At 36.9% G+C, this 17,661-nt stretch overlaps 1 protein-coding gene across 4 annotated transcripts; it reads right to left on the bottom strand.

Moving 5' to 3' along the window:
* Positions 1 to 136: 136 nt before the first annotated feature.
* LOC104895878 (DEAD-box ATP-dependent RNA helicase FANCM) lies at positions 137 to 17,082 on the bottom strand. Of its 4 annotated transcripts, none has more exons than XM_048642286.2 (23): positions 16,843 to 17,082; positions 16,442 to 16,760; positions 15,865 to 16,008; positions 15,618 to 15,700; positions 15,386 to 15,500; positions 14,600 to 14,691; positions 14,440 to 14,494; positions 14,235 to 14,356; positions 14,045 to 14,158; positions 10,199 to 10,392; positions 9,597 to 9,727; positions 7,903 to 7,963; positions 7,713 to 7,783; positions 6,442 to 6,491; positions 6,198 to 6,363; positions 5,974 to 6,101; positions 5,557 to 5,883; positions 5,409 to 5,472; positions 3,181 to 3,651; positions 2,603 to 3,103; positions 2,366 to 2,411; positions 1,432 to 1,587; positions 137 to 1,104 (listed from the first exon to the last, which is right to left on the bottom strand). In XM_048642286.2, the coding sequence occupies exons 1-23, from the start codon at positions 17,080 to 17,082 to the stop codon at positions 549 to 551; spliced, it is 4,206 nt and encodes a 1,401-aa protein (XP_048498243.1). In that variant the 3' UTR covers positions 137 to 548. The 4 variants fall into 4 exon arrangements, with proteins under 4 accessions (XP_048498243.1, XP_010680843.2, XP_048498358.1 ...); XM_010682541.3 differs by having other exon boundaries at positions 2,603 to 3,100; XM_048642401.2 differs by lacking the exon at positions 16,843 to 17,082 and adding an exon at positions 16,108 to 16,237 and having other exon boundaries at positions 16,442 to 16,523.
* Between the last annotated feature and the right edge of the window lie 579 nt (positions 17,083 to 17,661).

The raw sequence follows: 17,661 nt of genomic DNA, 5'->3' as shown, positions 1-17,661 counted from the left end.
GGGAGTGCTCTACCATATGAGCTAGCTCCTCATCCTGGCTTTACAGGCTTTATGACGGATAATATGATTTATGTAAGTTTCTGACAAATAGGAATATTCTCAATCAAATGCATAAAATTTTTCATATTCATGGCGATTTTTCAAATCAACTGGGCATCCTATTATATCCAGGTCCTCAACAAATTTGTGAAGATGGTACAACGGTGAAATTCAAGATTCTTGCTTTTGTACAATTATATACAACTATAACACTTCACATCGTCATATTCTAAGCGAAAGACTGAAAACATTTCAGCTGATACATCTCATATTCTCAATGGACATACAAAAAAGTTACACTAGTGCTATCTTCTCCCACTGTACAGGTTATACACTATAACTTTCTCTCAGAACTCCACGATCTTCCAAATAACTTAGATAGAAGCTTGTGTTGGATATCTAGTCTCGAGACTAGCCGACTAGGCGTCAATTGAAGGTGATGGCGGATGACTAGATGCTGCAATCTCTCAATCACTAACGAGTGATATAAAGAATTTTGTTAGTGATGATTAAATTCCGAGATCAAATGTTGGAGAGCTAAAAATTGTGGTGTCATGTGGTGAGGGTTCAGATACTTTTCTTCTTTGTACAGAGGGCCCTGTTCTTTGACTGAGAAGCTTTGCTGCCTGCGCTTCTAGTTCATCAAGATCAAGGCCCTCATAAAACTGATCGTCAAAGAAAGAATTACAGCCTGCCTCGATACCATTGGCTTGATCTGATGATGGTGCTTCTTTTCTTGAAACTGTGGAAATAGAGCAGAATTCCTTCTCCAGGTTCTTTGCAGGAAGAGTATGAGCTTTGCTTGAGTTCATTTTTCTTTTCCAACTCTCTGTATTAGAAACATTTACCAGAGCATTCTTGCTGCTGCTAGGTATAGCTTCACATGCCGACAGATTCAAACGAGACTCCACTGAGTTTCTTGTAGAAACATTAGGAGATTTCAAGCATTCTTCAGGAGTTCTCAAGCAACTTCCTCTCGCTCTAGCAACAGAAGGCACAGATTCTGGAGTATCTAGATTAGGTCTGCGCTGTTCTTGAAATGGAGATTGGGTGAGAAGTGAGCGCCTGTTTCAAACAGTAGATAAAGTCAAGTGAAATGAAGTGCAATTTTCGGGATTTACATACCACCACTTTAAGCATGTTTTGGCATTAACACCAACCTGTTGGGGAAATAAATAAAAAACTTGTAATTATGTTTTAGTTTATCTTACTCCAAAGTATTGCTTGAATAGCTGAGTACATCTTCAAATCTGTAGCCTACCATTGTATATATATGGGCCTCCACTAGTGGCCTTCCAAATTCTAACTAATAAGATTGATCTTGTATAAAGATGCATGTATTAGACAATTTATTTTTCAAGTGCAGACTACTGAGATTTAAGAAAAAAAAACCTGTAGATTGCCATCATATCCAATTTACTGTCTTCTGTTTGACCACTACCAACTACGGGATAAGATTGGTCGTCTATGAAACTCTCTTCATATGCATCACTATCCTCATAATTACCCTCATCTTCCGAATCTGGCACCACATCTTCTGAGGAAACCCTGAAATTAAATAATTATATAAAATTAATGTGACTATGTTTCCAGCAATACTTGTTTCCACTTATAATTTTTTCTTTTCATTAGAACCCTCTGCACAGATGAAATTTATAATAGACAGTAGATCCATACATCATAGGCTCGTAGCAAAGGCTGCATTTAAGGATGAACTAAAAGAACATCAAAACAATGTAATTGAAATTAAAACCCCTTCATCACGGTATCATTAGTGTCTAATAATGCCCAACATGAAATCTCATTATGTACTTAGAAAAATAAATATTATTTAGCACAGGACTGAGACGACTGACCAGATATACAACATGAGATACTATGGAATGTTTTGCATGTTTCGGTGGGAATGATGACCGGCAACTCCAGGTGAAGCTGGCGAGCTAGTAAAACCAGTGTCATATATCTATGGAGGTATAGCAATATTCCAACAAGAGGCGGAAACTTGCTTCCATCACATCTCATGCTTTATTACATGTTTAAGGTTAGGTACACAGATTTATGAATTTTAATCAAAACTAGCAGTAATTTTCTTTGGTGTTTTCCAAAGACAACTAATAGTGCATTGTTGTTTCAGAGACATACGGCATAAGGAAAAGTAGTTAATTCGATTGATAATAGGGAACGCATAGCCATTTAAAAGATAAAGGTTTCTCTGCACAACAAAGTGATTCTCGAAGCTAAAATCATTTCCGAAGCATCATTAAGAAGGGATATGTAATAAAAGAAAAACAGAGGTGACTTCGAGAACAAATTATCCATGACTTACTCAGCTTCTGCATCAATGAAGTCTCTGGCATCTTCATGTTTCCTAACTGCAAGCAACAGTGATCAGTAAAAGAGGACTTGTTAGTATGTCACAGAAAGGTATTATATTGAATACTTGCAGCAAGCATCAGGGGAAATGCTTCCCTGCTAAAAGTATGCAAAACCAGTCTATTCATATTATGGAAGGCAGCGGCAGAAACTTTAACAAATTATTGATCATTCGTAAATTGTATGATACCTTTGCTATGCTTGGTAACCTTAGAAAGTACATCAGTTACTTTATATGCAGCTTCTACAGAGGAGCAAGTTGACTTCTCTTTTACACCGTTTTGCAGCCTTTCTTTGGCCAAATCCCCAATCCTGCGTAACCTTTTTAACCTAAATGGACGTTCACTTGATCCAGACTTTTTTCCAGAGCTCATACGCCAATCTTTGCTGCAGTTGCTATTTGTCAAATTTTGCAAAGGAGTTCGATGTTCTGGGGAAGATGGGGACTGAGAAGTGCCTGCCATTTTAGAGATAACATCACGTATCCCTGGTGACATTTCATTAACAGTTCTAGTATCTCTTCTCTGAGGGGAAGAGGTGACTGTGACCTCTCTACTAGCAATAACTGAAGGAGTTGCACAAGGTTTTGGCGTGGACATGATATCTGGAACAATAATGTCCCGTTTCTGTTCACCATTTTGCGAGTCCACAACATCGCCATTGTTCTCAGATGAAGTGATATCTTCACCTGCTGATAGCAAGTAGAGCATACATGAATTTCAAGCTTGAAACAGGAACAGGATAACTTGTTTTTCAAAATTCACCTACCACCAATACCCAGAGGAGACTCTGGAACAAAGCCACTTTCAATAAAATTGGTTAGTCGAGGGCTGAAATCAGAATTTGCAATATCTTGGTCAGATTCATCAGCCAGTGTCACTGGGGATTTGGGTTCTGTTGCATCTGCAGTCTCACAGACAATATTTTCATTTGGGCACTTCTCATCAAAAGCTGGGGTTTGGGCAATTATTGCATCACCTACAGCTGCATCTAACATCTTCTGGTCAGCTGGTAATTGAAATCTCCCTACTGAATGAACTTCGTTTACATCTTGAATGGAAAAGGCCGGCACTGTAAGTTTGTCAGATGGTGACATGGCTGGATTAGAAGCCACAATTCCCAGTGCTCTATCTGGATAATCAAAAAAATCGTTCTCAGCCACTGAAGGGTCAGGTGGAGAATCTTGAGAGTTGGATATTTCATTCTGTGAAGGAGAGAGATTGACAGGATCAAGTACATCTGCACAAGAGTTTAACATGATGAACTGTCAATTTCTTGCAGCACAATCATCAAATAGTTAATTTTGCAGAAGTGCTGACAGATTTCATAAGTGAAACATCCAAGGCCATATCAATGCATCTCATGCAACCCAAGACAACTTAAGAGTCAATAACGGAAGAAGTTCTATAATTCTAATCAACAAACCACGTTTGTAAATATAATACTTCCTCCGTTTTATTTACATGTTACACTTTTGAAAAGTTCGGTTAACTAGGCAAAATTTTAATGAGGGATTAAGAGAAAGTAAGGGTGGGGATTACAGGGAGTGGGGAACACCAGTGCGCCACACCAGTGCGCCACCACCACGACCATCGACGCCACCAAATCGACCACCGACACCCTCTCCCTCCCCTTCCCCTGCTGAACGCGCAACCCCCTCCCTTTCTCCTTCCCTTGCAGTCGCGCGACTCGATTTTGCGGGTGAGTGGTTTTGAGTGGTGGGTGGGGTTTTCGGCGGTAGGGGTGGTGTTTTCGAGGCTGAGGTGGGGTTTTTAGCGCGTGGGTAAGGTTTTCGGTGGGTGGGTGGGGTTTTCGGCGGGTGTAGTGGGGTTTCCGGCGGGTGTGGTATGGTTTCCGGCAGATGTGGTGGGGTTTTCGGCGAGTGGGGTGGTGTTTCGACGGGTTGGGTGGGCTGCGGTGGTGGGGAGGGGGTTGGACTGCTAGGGTTGGTGGAAGAGGGATGGTAGTTAATTGTTAATTTAGGTTAAATTAAATAGGTTTAATTTTGATTAATTGTTACATTTTACAAGGCAAAACTTACTAATTTAGGAAAGAAAAAAAGTGTAACATCTATTTTGAAGCATGCCGTTTTAGGAAAGTGTATCGTCTAAATAAAAACGAAGGAAGTATCTAGAGGTAAACAGAGTGTCTTAATAACCCATAAGGATAAACCATAAGAGCACAAGCTGACAAGCACCACAAACTATCATCGTTCCCGATTGCAATTGTTACAGCCTCGTCTTAAAAGTCATCACTTTATCAGCCTGACAACGTGTTACCATGCATAAAGGGATGATCCAATTTTTTTGGGGGGCCCCCACTGGGAACCCCTTGGTAAAAAGGACAGTACTGGTTTCCAACACCTCTTGCAGGTCAGCCAACCCACCCAGCTACACAGGTTAATGCTTGGAGTAGGGAGGATATAAGGGAATCTCTACTCCCAAGCACAAACAGGTAGTTGGGTTCGAACTTGTGACCTCAAAGTCACAAGGTGAGTTCCCCACCATCTCCACCAAGCAATTTAAAAGGAAGAAAGAGGACATCTAGACACTAAGCAATTAACCCTGCTACAAGCTAATAGCACTCGGAAACAACACTTGTTAGTATTTTTACGTGAGCATATAAACTCTAACCTTCTGAAAAACTATAAGACCAAACTGCTGATTTAAAACAAAAAGTTTTTGCCCACATTGCCATTTTGCTTTCTTCCTCACACGGCCACATCAGTTCAATCTCCACATGAAACATATTTTCAGAGCAGAACTACACACTCTCGCCCACCATGCAATAAAAACTTCAAGGCAAAACAAACATGTTGTCTTGCTGATAGTAAGATTTGTGTAACCTTTCAAATAACAGAAAAACTCGTGTTCAAAAGCTAAGTTTTGTAGCTTTCTGCTTGGTGGGGACAAAATATTCCAATCAACCTTAACTGCTTTATGGAAAAATTATTGATATATGCTTGAAATTTGTGAATCAACAATACAATGTATTACCTTTTCCACTTTCAGTACGTTTATCAACACTCCCAGTTATTAAGCACTGAACACTCCTAGAAAGCTGCGAGGAGATAATGAAAACTAAAACATAAATTACACTGATAAAAATGCAAGTGAACAGTAAAAAGACCATCTCAAGACATACATCATGCCCGAAATTTCCGCCAGAATCGGAGGATGACAACCCTTGCAGAAGCTGCATTGCATCAATGAGGCACCCGGTTCGGGATGAATGCATTACTCTATGCACCCTAGAGGGAAACGCCTGGAAATAAGGAAAGGCAACAAGAGATGGTTTTATTGCCTCTTTGGGCAAGTAATACCTCTCTAACAATGCAGCTTCAGCGTCAGTAAGTCTCTCCCTAAACTTAGGTCGGTGGGGGGAATCAACTTTGACCTTTTTAGCATGACGAATAAATTTCTCAATTGATAGTTCTACAAAACGCAATTCTGGTTTCAGAAGATGAGGAACCTACAGCAGTTCACACAGGAAAGGAGAAAAATTCAAGCATCAGATTACGGCTAAGAAGTGTAATCTACAAGTACCTGTATTTAGACTTACCATCCTTGGGCTGCAATGAAAATTGAAACTGTTCATGCCACCATTTTGCATGTGCTTCCCAACAGTCTTACCTGTTGCTAGCTTCCGCTTATAACCTTTTAGCTCAGTACCCTCACACGCTAAAACAAGTAATGGAGGTCAAGGATCACAAAAGTTCTTGAAGTAAAAAACAAAATGAAATATAGGCCACAACTTCCAAAAGAACAGTGAGTGTCTAAGGATATCAACTCGGCCATCATTTTTCCTTCCAGTTCTTCCCATCCGCTGAATCATCCTCAAAGGTGATATATTAGCATCAAAACATATCACAAGATCGACTTCCATAATATCAAGGCCTTCTTCGCCAATTGATGTGGCAACAATAACATTGTAACCACCCGACCGGAATTTCTGTTCCAAGAGGAAAAGCAATCATAAGATAAAATGCCATAAATACTGTTAAGGAATTTAGTAGCATGTCATCTTCACCTCGAGAACAGCCTGTTGAACCTTCTGTGACTGGCCTTTCAATGTTTTTCCTGTAAATGAACATATTAGAGATCCAATTCATGACAAATATCATTAATCATAAAAAGAAATTTATAACAAAACAAGATAGCACAGACAAATATAATTAAAAACTTAATAGTAACAAATAATAGGAAAATGTAGCATTTTGCTCTGATACATCAATGTAGATCTCTTTATAAAGCCACCCATTTATCAGAAAAGGAATAAGTGGGAAAGAAGCAATTGTAGTGAACCTTGACCTTGTAATGAATCAGCATTGATAACAGACCAAGACCAATAGATTTATGGCATAAAAGAGAGATTACGGGAGTGAGAAAGATGATTTAAGAAGAACTAGTGATGATATGACTGAATGGATGAATAAATCACCGATTACAACCTAGCCACTCTTTCGATAGGAATGAGACTCTCCCAATAAAACTGTCAACATTATTCAACGTAACCTTTTCTTTCTAATTTCCCCTATATATAGTGTTTCCCCAAAATAAACTAACTAGCTATTTCCCAAGCTAATTAACAAAGATAATACCTAGATTACCCTCATCCCAAACATCAATTTATTACAGACCTCTATTCAGAAATTTCAAAAGCTAAGAGTCTCATACTATTTGGATGATTGTATCAAGGATTGAAGACAATAGATGTCCATATACGTGGTTGTAGAGTAATACGAAAAGCAGAAAGCCACAAACAGTAGACTCTGTCTAATTCAGTTAAACACAAAGATTGTGTTATAATTGCAAAGCCAAATATCTTCAACTAATGACCAATTCCCATTTGATACATTGCACTTGTCCAGGACTGCTGACCAGACAAAGAACTTCCGGAGAGAGCAGCGAAACCAATGTTTATGATCAGCTACTTTATGTCATACCCTCCAGAAATAAAATATTAAAACTGCAACAACTCTTGCAACTTTAAACCATGACATTCATATTCATACACAAGTAGCAAATGTTATAAAATCCTCATTTATGTGCAAAAGAGGTACAAGGCTTCCCTAGTTTGACATGCCAAATACACTTAAACTTCACAGAAAAGTTAGAAAAGAGGAGAAAGATAGATTAAACCTAACTCATGAAGGGTCTATCACATGATGCCATTATATAAGATAAATGGATTAGCTAGTCTGCTTCAAGCCTTTGACGTAAAGTAATCAAAAGCTTAAGGGTTATCCTACATCTTATTTATGATATAGGCAAGAGATTTCAAAATTTATTAGAACAAACCTGAACTTTGACCAATAAACTGAGTCGCTTTAACTGAATTTCCAATATGGGCTAATGAATCCAATATATCCCTGTAAAAGTCAAGTGTGAAATAGACCTGTTATCCTTGTACATTTCCAATCCAACAAAGAAAGAACATGCGAATAATGAAATCCAAAGCAATATTCAGAATTATCATAATAATATTCACCTGACACTTCCCCTAAAATTGGAAAAAATGATTACCCTTGAGTTCTCTGGATCGTTCCTTCCTGCAAAATATCATCATCTGTCAAAAAATAAACCCTGTGCTGATATTAATATACAAAAGAATGCAACCATCACTCCGTCAGCAGTTGAAGAGTGTGCTTGGGCTATATATTCTTTATTAAGCTTGATGGAAATCTCGATGGATCCCGATCCTATTCCCCTCCCCCCGCCAGAAATAATAAATGAAAAAAAAAAAAGAGAGAGAGAAAAGGCACTCGGGGTGCATTCTCTTCACCTTTAGAAAACAAGTTTTGGGTCTAAAAGTTCCGTTGAGTTCTAATATCTTATAAAATAACATTCAACAAGTTCAATAAGTTCAGAAAAATCAATAAGATAAGGTAAAGATGCACCCTTAGTTGTCTCCTACACTCCTTAGTTTAATCATCATGAATTAATAGGAAAATTAGAGATTGCAGCATGAAAATTCAATCACCATCCAGAATATCTTAGGACAGAAGCTCACTTTAATTCAGAGAAATTTGACAGCAAGTGTGTGCTAAGGCCCATTCTAAGCCTCCTATTCTCTACATGTAACTGGTGATAAGTGACTCGAGCTATCTACTGCAGCTATCACCAGGGGGGAAGTCACCAGAAATAGGGAATATTATGATAGGAGTTAGTTAGTTTGTTATGCCACCTGTTAGTTTGGTATGCCACTAAGGCCCACTCAGTTGTAAATATTTGTAATAAATAGCCAGTAGGAGGAAGGGAAAATCAATCCAGAAAATTGAGTGAGGTCATTGTTAGCAGGAGGGACCCTTTACCTCTCGAAAGTATAGGAGTTGTAATTGTTGGTTACCGTGATTTCGAAACATCTATCTAGTGACTGAGTAATCTCTTAGATGTATTAATCCTATTGTTTTTTGTTAATTGGAGTGGAACTTAGCAGAGTGTAGATGCGAATATGATATGCTTCTTTGGAGTTCATGATCTAATCTTCAAGTCTGCACAAAGAACATGAAAACTACTCTTATTATTTCATTCTTACGTTTTCTTTCATTGTCCTTTTAACTCTATCCCGCTTTCACTTCTTAATTTGAATCTTGGCGCCTTGGTCATTTGTCCTACTCCTATGTCATTCAATTGGTCCCAAATAAAATTATTAAGCAGTGTTTTAACAATGTTAAATCAAAGAAAAATTAGCAGTCATAATTTTTTACAGGAATCCTATGATAAAGACCTAGATACAAATACAGATTCCAAAGACGTAGAAAATATTGTGGACAAAAGCTGCTGCAAACTGAATACCTCCTTATCTAATGGAATCAGCTGACTGGTAGAGTCAGCATCTATATACAAGTAAGCCCTTGTTTTCTAGTACCTGACCCAGAGATAAAGCGTATATCTTTCCAACCTTGACCAGAGGATGGATGTCCTTGGGTGTGATCCAGAAGCACAACTGACAGTTATCTTACAGAAAGAATAGTTCAGGATCACCTCGGTCCATTCTACTAACTCAACTTGCTACCAAGTCAGTTCAATAATTAAATCGGACAGTGCACATGCAAAAAAAAAAAAAAATCAGAAAACAAACGGAATTACTTCCATGCATTCTAATGCAATGAGAATCTTAATGCTATGTATCTTAAACGCAACACCACATCAAATAACGAAGTAAGGCATGGAGATACATACTGAAATGATCCACCAAAACTTCAATCATTTTCGACAATTTTGGGCTGGGGGCACCATGCGATAAACTCTTCTGCATAAGGACCTTTGCTCTCTGGATGGCTTCATTTCTACTCATAAGTCTTGCAAAATACCTGCCATTTGTCGATCAAATAATAGCACCTTCAGAGAACAAAACTTCCACCGGCATGAAAGTATGTGTTTTGAAAGAGGAAACAATATTAAACTTAGCATTCATGTGAAGTTATCATATCGCGAAACAGTAAAATAGACCTGTAAATCAATAAGGTTTATGCTCAGTATTAGGCTGGTGAAACCATATATATTTGCCAATAACAAGTGGCTTACTATTTCCAAGTAATATTGCCTATATCTCTTGAAACCACAGTAGCATATAACTCTATATATCTGTCAGATCTAGTTAAGCTGTCTGCCTTCTGGTGTACCTTCCAGGCACCTAATTTTCAAGAGACAACATCTTTCAATACAAAGTTTAGTCTCCAGTCTCCAGTTAGGAAGACATGAGCAAAATTTTGCATACATTAATCAACATGGCTGACATCAATGATTGCAAAAGAGTTAATTGATATTGAACACTAGCTTACCCTTGTTTTAACTTTTCCTCGAGCATCTCATGTGCTGGTCTTATTCCATGGCTAGAGAGTAGCTTGCGTATGTGGTAGAGTGTAATAAGAACACCAAAGTAACCTTCTACTTCACCATACTTCACATGGGAAAGTTCTGGCGGTGGTGCTTGACGAAATTTATCCCTTGAATTCAGCAAATCACAAGGGCTTAGCTGCAGAAGTATAAGTTTCAGATCAGTTGCAAAGGTAAATGCAGTAAAAGAGGATGTCCATTTTAACAGATACAAAATTTACCTACTTAGAGAAACGCTCAATCTGTGTAGTATTACTACAATGCAAGCATTAAGGGCGGTAAAGATAGCCCTAATTATTGATAACATGCACCAAATCAGCAAAGATGATTCAACAGAACATGATATAAAACTCCATGTAAACCATAGTCCACAAATATCTTTATTGATCATGTCTGCCACCGGCAATAATTCTTTTCTATTCCAAGATAAAATAAACAAATAGTCAACACAATATCTCGTGAATCAGGCGATACGGACCAACCAAAATCCAAAGTAAGACACTTGAATAGATCAGCATTTTACAGCTACTGGGTCCGTGAAACCTTACGTATTCAATAGCTAAAGCCTGACATAATAGGATTTCAATGGAGTGAATAAGAAGTAAGGAGAGATCCAGATAGATGGAATTGAACATCAGTTTCATCGATGTGAAAAACTTTAGAATAAGCTCTCTCCCCCCCCCCCCCAAAAAAAAAAAAAAAAAAAAAAAAAAAAAAAAACCTCCAACACAAAGAAGAAAAGGGATTAATTTTCACAACATTGCCTTATTACAAAAATCAGATGTAAGACTTTGATTAGATGTAACAAAAAGATGTCTGGCACAGTTTCAGGAAAACAATTAGAAAAATCTGCCTCTTATTGTCTTCTAAATAGGCGATTTTGTCATTTATAGCCTTGCGGGAAAAAAGTTAGACCCAAGAGGCAACTTATGCTAAATTTTGATACCAGTTATGCTTTTCACGTTATTTTTTTTGTCATTTGTTTGTTTAATTCATATTTACTTGATTGAAAGAAAGGAAACAAAGTGGTAGGCTGGTAGCATACATTTAATGATGTCGTTTGATGGCTAAACCGAGTGGAAGACGAGAAAAAGTCACAATTTAATATAAATTGTTTCTGGGTCCAAATTAAAACATTTTCAAAAGGCTGTAATTGACAAAACATTGTAAGTGACAGAGAATCCAGCACTCCAAATCGTTAAATTGACAATTAATGCTCCATTACTGTCTCATTTTTGTATGCTGTTTCTTAATTAGGAAAGTGCATGAGCTAACCTCTCTTGTGTTGTGTAATGTGTAGTATTACTTAGCTTAATTGTGCAACATCGTGTAAACATAGATTTATATGCATTTGTTGTTTCAACAAACATTGAGTATTTTTATTACGGGTGTCAATGAGACGAGACAGCTCGTGAGTTACTCGACATCGAATAAGTCAAAACTCGACAAGAGATGTTGGCAAGTCAACTTAAGCTACTCGAAACCCGATTTGAAAACTCACTAGAAGCTACTTTAATACACAATTATCAAGGACTGACAAAAGCAAAATGCCTAAATCCAAGTATCCAACATATCTTCCACCCTGAGGGTGCTAAATGCTAATGAGACGAGCAACTTGTATACTACTCAACATTGATTCAGTCAGAACTCAACTCACATTGGCTCAACTAGGTCAAAACTTTAGCTGAACTCAAGAAGTGACTCAAGTAGAGATAAGATGCCCTGTACTTGAGCAGTTGAGCTTGACTAACATCATTGGAACACCTACTTGTTATGTTGTTGTTAACCCCTTCGGAAATTCCAATACTCAATTAATGAATTATAGGCCAAATGACTGAGTTAAATTCAAGCAATTTCTTAATTCTAACCAAAACTCAATAATCAAAGTTGATAAAGGGAGAATACAAAACTTTCATAGCAAACAACTTTATATGGGATTTTGGCAAAACAATGGAAATGAATGGGGGGAGACGTTCCTGAAGATATTCCTGTGATGTGTCTTATCAAGTACTATTCCTGCCCTTCCATATTTATGTTTATCATACCACTTAGCTCAAAATCCTTATTTCATACATTTATCCATTGAAATATCAACACACTATATGTTAAATATTTACAGTATATTCTTCAATTTTAAATTCTAATTGTGCATAGCCTTAAAAGGCACTTATTTGGAGTGAAAAACAACATTCAAAAGAAAGACTAAGGGGAAAGAGAAAGATAAAGAATACAAAATGATAATAATGACTTGAAAGACTCACATTTCAAACCCTAAGACTCTGAATTCTCATACATCAACATGTTGGCTTCTTACATCACTAAGAGTAGATCATTTACACATAAAATCAAAAGCATAAGGAGACCATTGTTTAGTCAAATCCTTGTCCTAAATGAGAACCATGAATCAATTGAATGACACTTTAGTTTGGTAAAAGTACTAAATGAGAGTAAAGCCAACCATTGGCAAGTGGTAAAAAAGAACTACACATGCTCCACAAATAGGCTGCTGCTTTAACACAATATAGCTCAAACAATCATATCTACTCAACTAAACTTAGCACATTAATACTCGCTCCAACAACAACTACCAAAATTTCCAATCTTAAGAGGATACACCCGAAGATAAGTTATGAAGAGGATATAGCTCTGCCAATTGACCTTATACATTATAAATTACAAGACTTGCTAGCAAATTTATTAAGGCCCGATTCCAATGTTCATGCTAAGAATTACACTCATGGTGACCTCCATGATCTATTTTTGATTCATCCTATGATAATTTGTTCCATATGTATCCCCCTAATCTGAAAGTATTGTAGCTACCCATTAGCAACCATGGGCACATCCCCCCAAAAGAATTCTTTGAACCCTTCCATAAAGCATTCGTCTCTTTCTACCCTAAAGCGCGAGCAAAACCACTAAAACACCTTTTTCCATATTTGTGCCAAGCCCTCATGAAAGGATTTTGCTAAGGGATGTCAATTTTGTTGGTGAGTTGTGGAATTGTAGCATTTAAAATGGAGTTTCCAACCATATTTCAAAGATAATAGGGAACAAAAAGCTTTAGTGTTCAACACTCCACATATTTCATGTCATTATTTTGTACAAGTAAAGATTAGAGATATGGCATGTTAGATATTAGACTTGCTTTGCTCAAAGGAATCGCTTAGGCATTTGTTTGTTTGTAGTTGAGTAAAAAAGATCAGTAAAAAACAGGAAAAAGAAGGATTTGGGTGAAACTGAGAGAAACATATGATAAAAAAAGTGGAGGGAAGTAGGAAGAGAGGGACGCCATGGTTGGGGGCAAAGGATATGGAAGGTATCATCCACAAACTACTGATAAGTTACTTATTAATGACAAATGACACAAGTGGCGGAAGAATAAAAAAAAAACAAAGGGCATTCAATCCCACAAGGTTAAATGAAAGTGAAAAGAGTAGTCCATTAGATGAAAAATGAAGACCATTAGCTCCACATTATGTAAATAATAGATTGTTTGATAATAAACAAGGAAAGAGGTAATTACCAATCAAAATCCCATAAACATAAAAGAAAACAGGCGATACCACATCATGGATGAGAAGTTCCTCAGACATTCTAAAAGAAAGGGGTTGTTACGAGGCCGGCTGCTGCTGTTGACATGTAAAATTATATGGACTTCCCTACTCCCTAGTACTGTGAAATAATAAAGAAGCTAGCAGGCAAGTATTTCAAACACACTCAAAACAGGGTCAAAGATATAAGCAGGAAGTCAACTGGTAAAATGTATGCAGGAAGGGGGAAAAGCATACTGTTTGGAAGTCCCTGCCTGATAGCACTCCCATTGCACCAAGCTTGGCAGCAATTGGTCTTATAACATCTATGAGCAGATTATTTGTCTCATCAGCATCTTTTCCCATTGGAACCTACATAAAGAAAGTCCGAATGTGAATGGTAATTGTAAACTCACTTTAAAGTAGAATGACATGAGCTTGTGTGTACCTCAATCAGTTCAATATTCCTATTGTGTACATAAGGATAAACATCAGTGTCACTTTCATTGCGATATTCAAGCGTTGATATTTGGAGGTTGTCAATTACTAGCTGAATTGTGTCTTTCTTCGCTGAAACCAATGATATATGTCAATATTCGGGAAGACCAATTAAAGAATTTATAGGTGAAAATAATGGATAATGACAAACTTACACCCGGGGGTAGCAGTCAAAGCTAATATTCTCAGCTCGACAGGAACTGCCATCAACTGTGACCAAAACAAAGAGAAGCACCTAAGCTTTGCAGTCAAGGTTAAGAAGAATGCACAATCATACTGAACATAATCATAAACACACAGGTAATTTGATGTAACCTCGCGAATGGCCACACAGTAAGAGTAATTCCCCATTGCACGATGAGCCTCGTCAATCACCAGACACACTAAATATTTAACAAGACACGCCCCTGGTAGTCATAACAATATATTATAACTAACAAAGACACCTTCAATAAAAGGCAAACAAGTAAGCAAGACAGGTAAAAAGGAATAAACAAGAGTTGGCGCAGATATATATTACTACTACTTTCACTGTAATTTTATCTCGAAAATTTTAAAAGCACATTAAGGGTAATTCTTTGTGACTGCAGAATATAATAAGGACAGAGAAAATTTCTGAATCTAAAGTTGAAAGAGTTAAGTAAATACCCCCATGAACAATTGTATAGCATGACTTTCTGGTCAAAGCATAGATTGCAATAGAATGCAAAAAGAAAGTTATTATTTAGTATTAATATAACAAGCACCTTGCACACACTAAAACTATAGCTTGCTAATAAAAAAATGGAACACCCAGTAGCTCTATGATCGTAATCTGTATATTGCAGTTAGTTGAGAACTTATAAAGAAACTTTTACAATACAGTATTAATGTGATACTACTGCGATATTTGGGAGGCAGTAGCTACTCAAAAGACAGTTTTATCTATGTCAATTGTCACAATATAAAAAAATCATTAAAAAAAATGAAGAAAGAAGAACCAAAAAAATTTGCATTACAAGAAAGCCCACGACCTTAATCGAATAATACTTTAAGCCAATTTAGGACCTTAAAATCATCATGAACTCCATTTTCACTAGCAATTCTGAGGCGGTAAATCACCTGATTGAATATCTCTTTCAAGCACTTGAGGCGTGACAAAGAAAACTCGCTTAGATTTCCACAAGGATGCTCTTTTGGGGGGACTTGTTAGACCTGTCATATCAATTGTCCATTCCTGCAATCACTTATTCTTAATTCTTTTCAAAACATGTCTACATATTATGAATTTCAGGAAGAAGAAAAAGTCCAACATCAATATATTAGTACACAACAATGGAAGACAGCAACTTACTTGTGGTATACCCACAATATTATGGCAAGCTTCTATCTGTTGCATGACCAAAGGTCTTGAAGGAGCAGCAAAAACTATCTTGCCTGTGTTTCAAGAGGAAAGTAAGGCATCAATGTCAATCACTTCACATGAGGTTCTTCGTGGAAGTTAAGTGACTAACTTCAGAAGGCAATGAAGAAGAACATGTTCTTTCTTTGTAACGATGGTAATGAGGCACAAAGAAAGCGCTGAAACAAATGAACATTACCTTGAGGGAACCATCTAAAGTAATTATACATAACTACAGCCGCTATGAGAGTTTTCCCCAGTCCTGTAGGAAGTGCCACCAATGTGTTTGAAAATAAAGCCGTCCTAGCTATCGCAAGTTGATATTCACGACGAGGAACATTTTCTGTAAAATGATAAAAAGGGGTAAAATCCAATTAGTTTTGAATGCTCACATCATATAGAAACTAACTAATATTACAGTCACTGTGGTTCGCCTATGCACCACTGTACCAAAGTCAGATATTCAACACCACAAAAACAGATATCGACACTTGAACACTTCAATTTCAGCTGAAACATGCAAGCTTTACAGAAACCATCCCCTAAAAGCACACATACTTCACATATCTTACCTGAACACAAAAAATAAATATTCACATCAAGCATAAATGTGAAAGAGATACAATTGAGCTATGACATTCCCTATTCTATGGTAATTAAACCACACATTTCACAAACGAATTCAAAATGCACAAAATTCTGTTCTAACCGTGTCAAATTTCTGCTTTCTCCGAAACCCTAAAGATTAGCATTCAAAAACAACCCAAAAAAATTACCAGGGTAAATCCAAGTTTTAGCAGCCTCATGATCAATATCAACATAGCAACCCCTTTCTTGAACCCTAACTTGCTCATCATCACCTCGAAATCCAGTTTCACTCACCGCACACGGTCTCGACAGCCCGTTACTGATAAACTTATCAAGCGTTGATTGACGGCAATTATTCTGAAATTTGTTCAATTGATAATTCTTCAATAACTTATTACCGCCAACAACACCTTCAATCGGCGGAGGCGGCGTCGTTTCTAGGGTTTTGCCGGCGGTGTACTGACAAGCGACATCGATTTCTCGCACCGCTGCATCCCAATCGAAACCCTAGAAAAATGAAATTAGATTGAAATTGCGAATAAAAATTAGATTTCAATGAGATTGAATGATGGAAAGAGAATAAGATTACCTCTTCATCGTCGTCGATTAATTGTATGGAAGATGTCGTCATTGATTTTTGCCGGTGAAATTGAAATTCGAGTATAATTTTAGAGGGGAAATCGTAAACCCTTGATGAAGATGATTGAAGAGCTGAGTGAGTGAAAAAATGGCGGGCAAACGATTTTTGGGTTTCAAAGTTTTTATTTGGGTAGAGTGAGGAGTAGTTTAAGACTCTAGGTCCTAGGAGAGATGATTTAGACAAAAACATTGAACATGGGCATTGGGACCAACTTAAATAAGCCCAACAAATGATATGTTGTTGCCTTGTTGAATTCGTGTCGATGTATATTTTCATGAATTATTAACTTTTATAATTTTTACTAATATAAAATAAAAGTTATTAATGATGATTAAAATATTGTATCACAAGTATTAAAGTCAACACGTAATATTTATTTTGTTACAGAGGTAATATATTTTTTGAGTATCATCTTGATTTAAGTTATGCTCTTTAAGTTTAGTTCTCAACTTTATAGCTCTTGGATGGAGATTTAGATCCTCATCTCTTAGATGACTATCATGCTAAACTTTATAGCGATCTTTCACGGCATAATTATATTAAAACAATGTCCAAAATGTATTTGGAGTATTATTTATTCTTTAAAGAAATATTTGATGGTATTTTTTAAAAAAAAAAAACGCAATTAGGTAATTATTTAATGAAAATATATGTGAATTGGTAATTTTTCCGTTTTTATAAAAGAAAACACGATTTTTCCACCATATACCCCGACAGATCACGAAATTCATCATATACCCTTAATGTTTCAGATATACACCATATAAC

The sequence above is a fragment of the Beta vulgaris genome, chromosome 1 (assembly GCF_026745355.1).
Source record: "Beta vulgaris subsp. vulgaris cultivar EL10 chromosome 1, EL10.2, whole genome shotgun sequence".
Classification (NCBI taxonomy): domain Eukaryota; kingdom Viridiplantae; phylum Streptophyta; class Magnoliopsida; order Caryophyllales; family Amaranthaceae; genus Beta; species Beta vulgaris.
Note: the sequence above shows the minus strand (reverse complement) of the source record. Positions and strands in the feature narration are given on the sequence as shown.

Excerpts from the sequence above, each read along its gene's own strand:
- LOC104895878 (XM_048642286.2), bottom strand. The coding sequence starts at position 17,082 with ATGTTTTTGTCTAAATCATCTCTCCTAGGACCTAGAGTCTTAAACTAC. Across the intron at positions 14,357-14,439 it reads TTTGACTGCTACCCCCGGGT|CGAAGAAAGACACAATTCAG; the intron begins GTAAGTTTGTCA and ends CATTGGTTTCAG. Across the intron at positions 5,884-5,973 it reads TTCATTGCAGCCCAAGGATG|GTTCCTCATCTTCTGAAACC; the intron begins GTAAGTCTAAAT and ends GAACTGCTGTAG.